General features: G+C 47.3%; 1 protein-coding gene across 1 annotated transcript in view; it reads right to left on the reverse strand.

Annotated features, from left to right (window-relative positions):
- LOC121333035 (eukaryotic initiation factor 4A-I-like) overlaps window positions 1-1,599 on the reverse strand; it is a gene marked incomplete at its 3' end in the record, with an annotated part of 10,186 nt that overhangs the window by 3,965 nt on the left and 4,622 nt on the right. The window contains exon 3 of the mRNA XM_041399061.1: window positions 381-513. Coding sequence (XP_041254995.1) covers window positions 381-513 — 133 coding nt within the window. The remainder of the gene's footprint in view (window positions 1-380; window positions 514-1,599) is intronic.

Consider the following 1,599-nt stretch of genomic DNA (forward strand, 5'->3'; position numbering starts at 1 on the left):
ATACTGGTTTATACTGGTTTTACCTTTGATGCAGGGCAGGATGGCTCTCTGCTGGATGGCCGAGGGTTTCTCGAAGCCGTAGGCTGAACTGGGCCCATACTGGATCTACACTGGTCTATACTGGGTCTATACTGCTCTATACTGGTCTGTACTGGTTCTAACTGGTCTATACTGGTTTATACTGGTTTATACTGGTTTTACCTTTGATGCAGGGCAGGATGGCTCTCTGCTGGATGGCCGAGGGTTTCTCGAAGCCGTAGGCTGAACTGGGCCCATACTGGGCCCATACTGGGGCCATACTGGGGCTGTATAACCCCATACCGCTTTATACTGGTCCATACTGGTCTATACTGGTCCATACTGGTTTATACTGGTTTTACCTTTGATGCAGGGCAGGATGGCTCTCTGCTGGATGGCCGAGGGTTTCTCGAAGCCGTAGGCGTAGATCCCGCGCAGCAGCGCCTCCGACAGGTTCATCTCGTCGAAGCTGTCCACCACCTCGTGCCAGTTGCTCTGCGCCAGTGCAAACCAGTACAAACCAGTTAGGAACGGAATTGAACCAGTAAAGAGCCCCACAAACCATGATAAACCAGTAACAACTGCCCCAAACCAGTACAAACCAGTTAGGAACGGAATAAACCAGTAAAGAACCCCACAAACCAGGATAAACCAGTAACAACTGCCCCAAACCAGTACAAACCAGTTAGGAACGGAATAAACCAGTAAAGAACCCCACAAACCAGGATAAACCAGTAACAACTGCCCCAAACCAGTACAAACCAGTTAGGAACGGAATAAACCAGTAAAGAACCCCACAAACCAGGATAAACCAGTAACAACTGCCCCAAACCAGTACAAACCAGTTAGGAACGGAATAAACCAGTAAAGAACCCCACAAACCAGGATAAACCAGTAACAACTGCCCCAAACCAGTACAAACCAGTTAGGAACGGAATAAACCAGTAAAGAACCCCACAAACCAGGATAAACCAGTAACCACTGCCCCAAACCAGTACAAACCAGTTAGAACTGGAACAAACCAGTAAAGAACCCCAACAACCAGTACAAACCAGTAACAACTGCCCCAAACCAGTACAAACCAGTTAGAAACGGAATTGAACCAGTAAAGAACCCCACAAACCAGGATAAACCAGTAACAACTGCCCCAAACCAGTACAAACCAGTTAGAAATGGAATTGAACCAGTAAAGAGCCCCAACAACCAGTATAAACCAGTAACCACTGCCCCAAACCAGTACAAACCAGTTAGGGCCTGTACCGACACCCCCAAACCAGTACAAACCAGTTAAACCAGAACAAACCAGTCCAGAGCCCCACGAACCAGTATAAACCAGTACAGTCTCCCACCCACCAGTACAAACCAGTACAAACCAGTTAGAAACGGAATTAAATCAGTAAAGAGCCCCAATAACCAGGATAAACCAGTAACCACTGCCCCAAACCAGTACAAACCAGTTAGGATCTGTACTGACACCCCCAAACCAGTACAAACCAGTTAGGAACGGAATAAACCAGTAAAGAACCCCACAAACCAGGATAAACCAGTAACAACTGCCCCAAACCAGTACAAACCAGTTAG

This window comes from Onychostruthus taczanowskii, unplaced genomic scaffold (assembly GCF_017590055.1).
Source record: "Onychostruthus taczanowskii isolate IOZ18803 unplaced genomic scaffold, ASM1759005v1 scaffold1528, whole genome shotgun sequence".
Lineage (NCBI taxonomy): Eukaryota > Metazoa > Chordata > Aves > Passeriformes > Passeridae > Onychostruthus > Onychostruthus taczanowskii.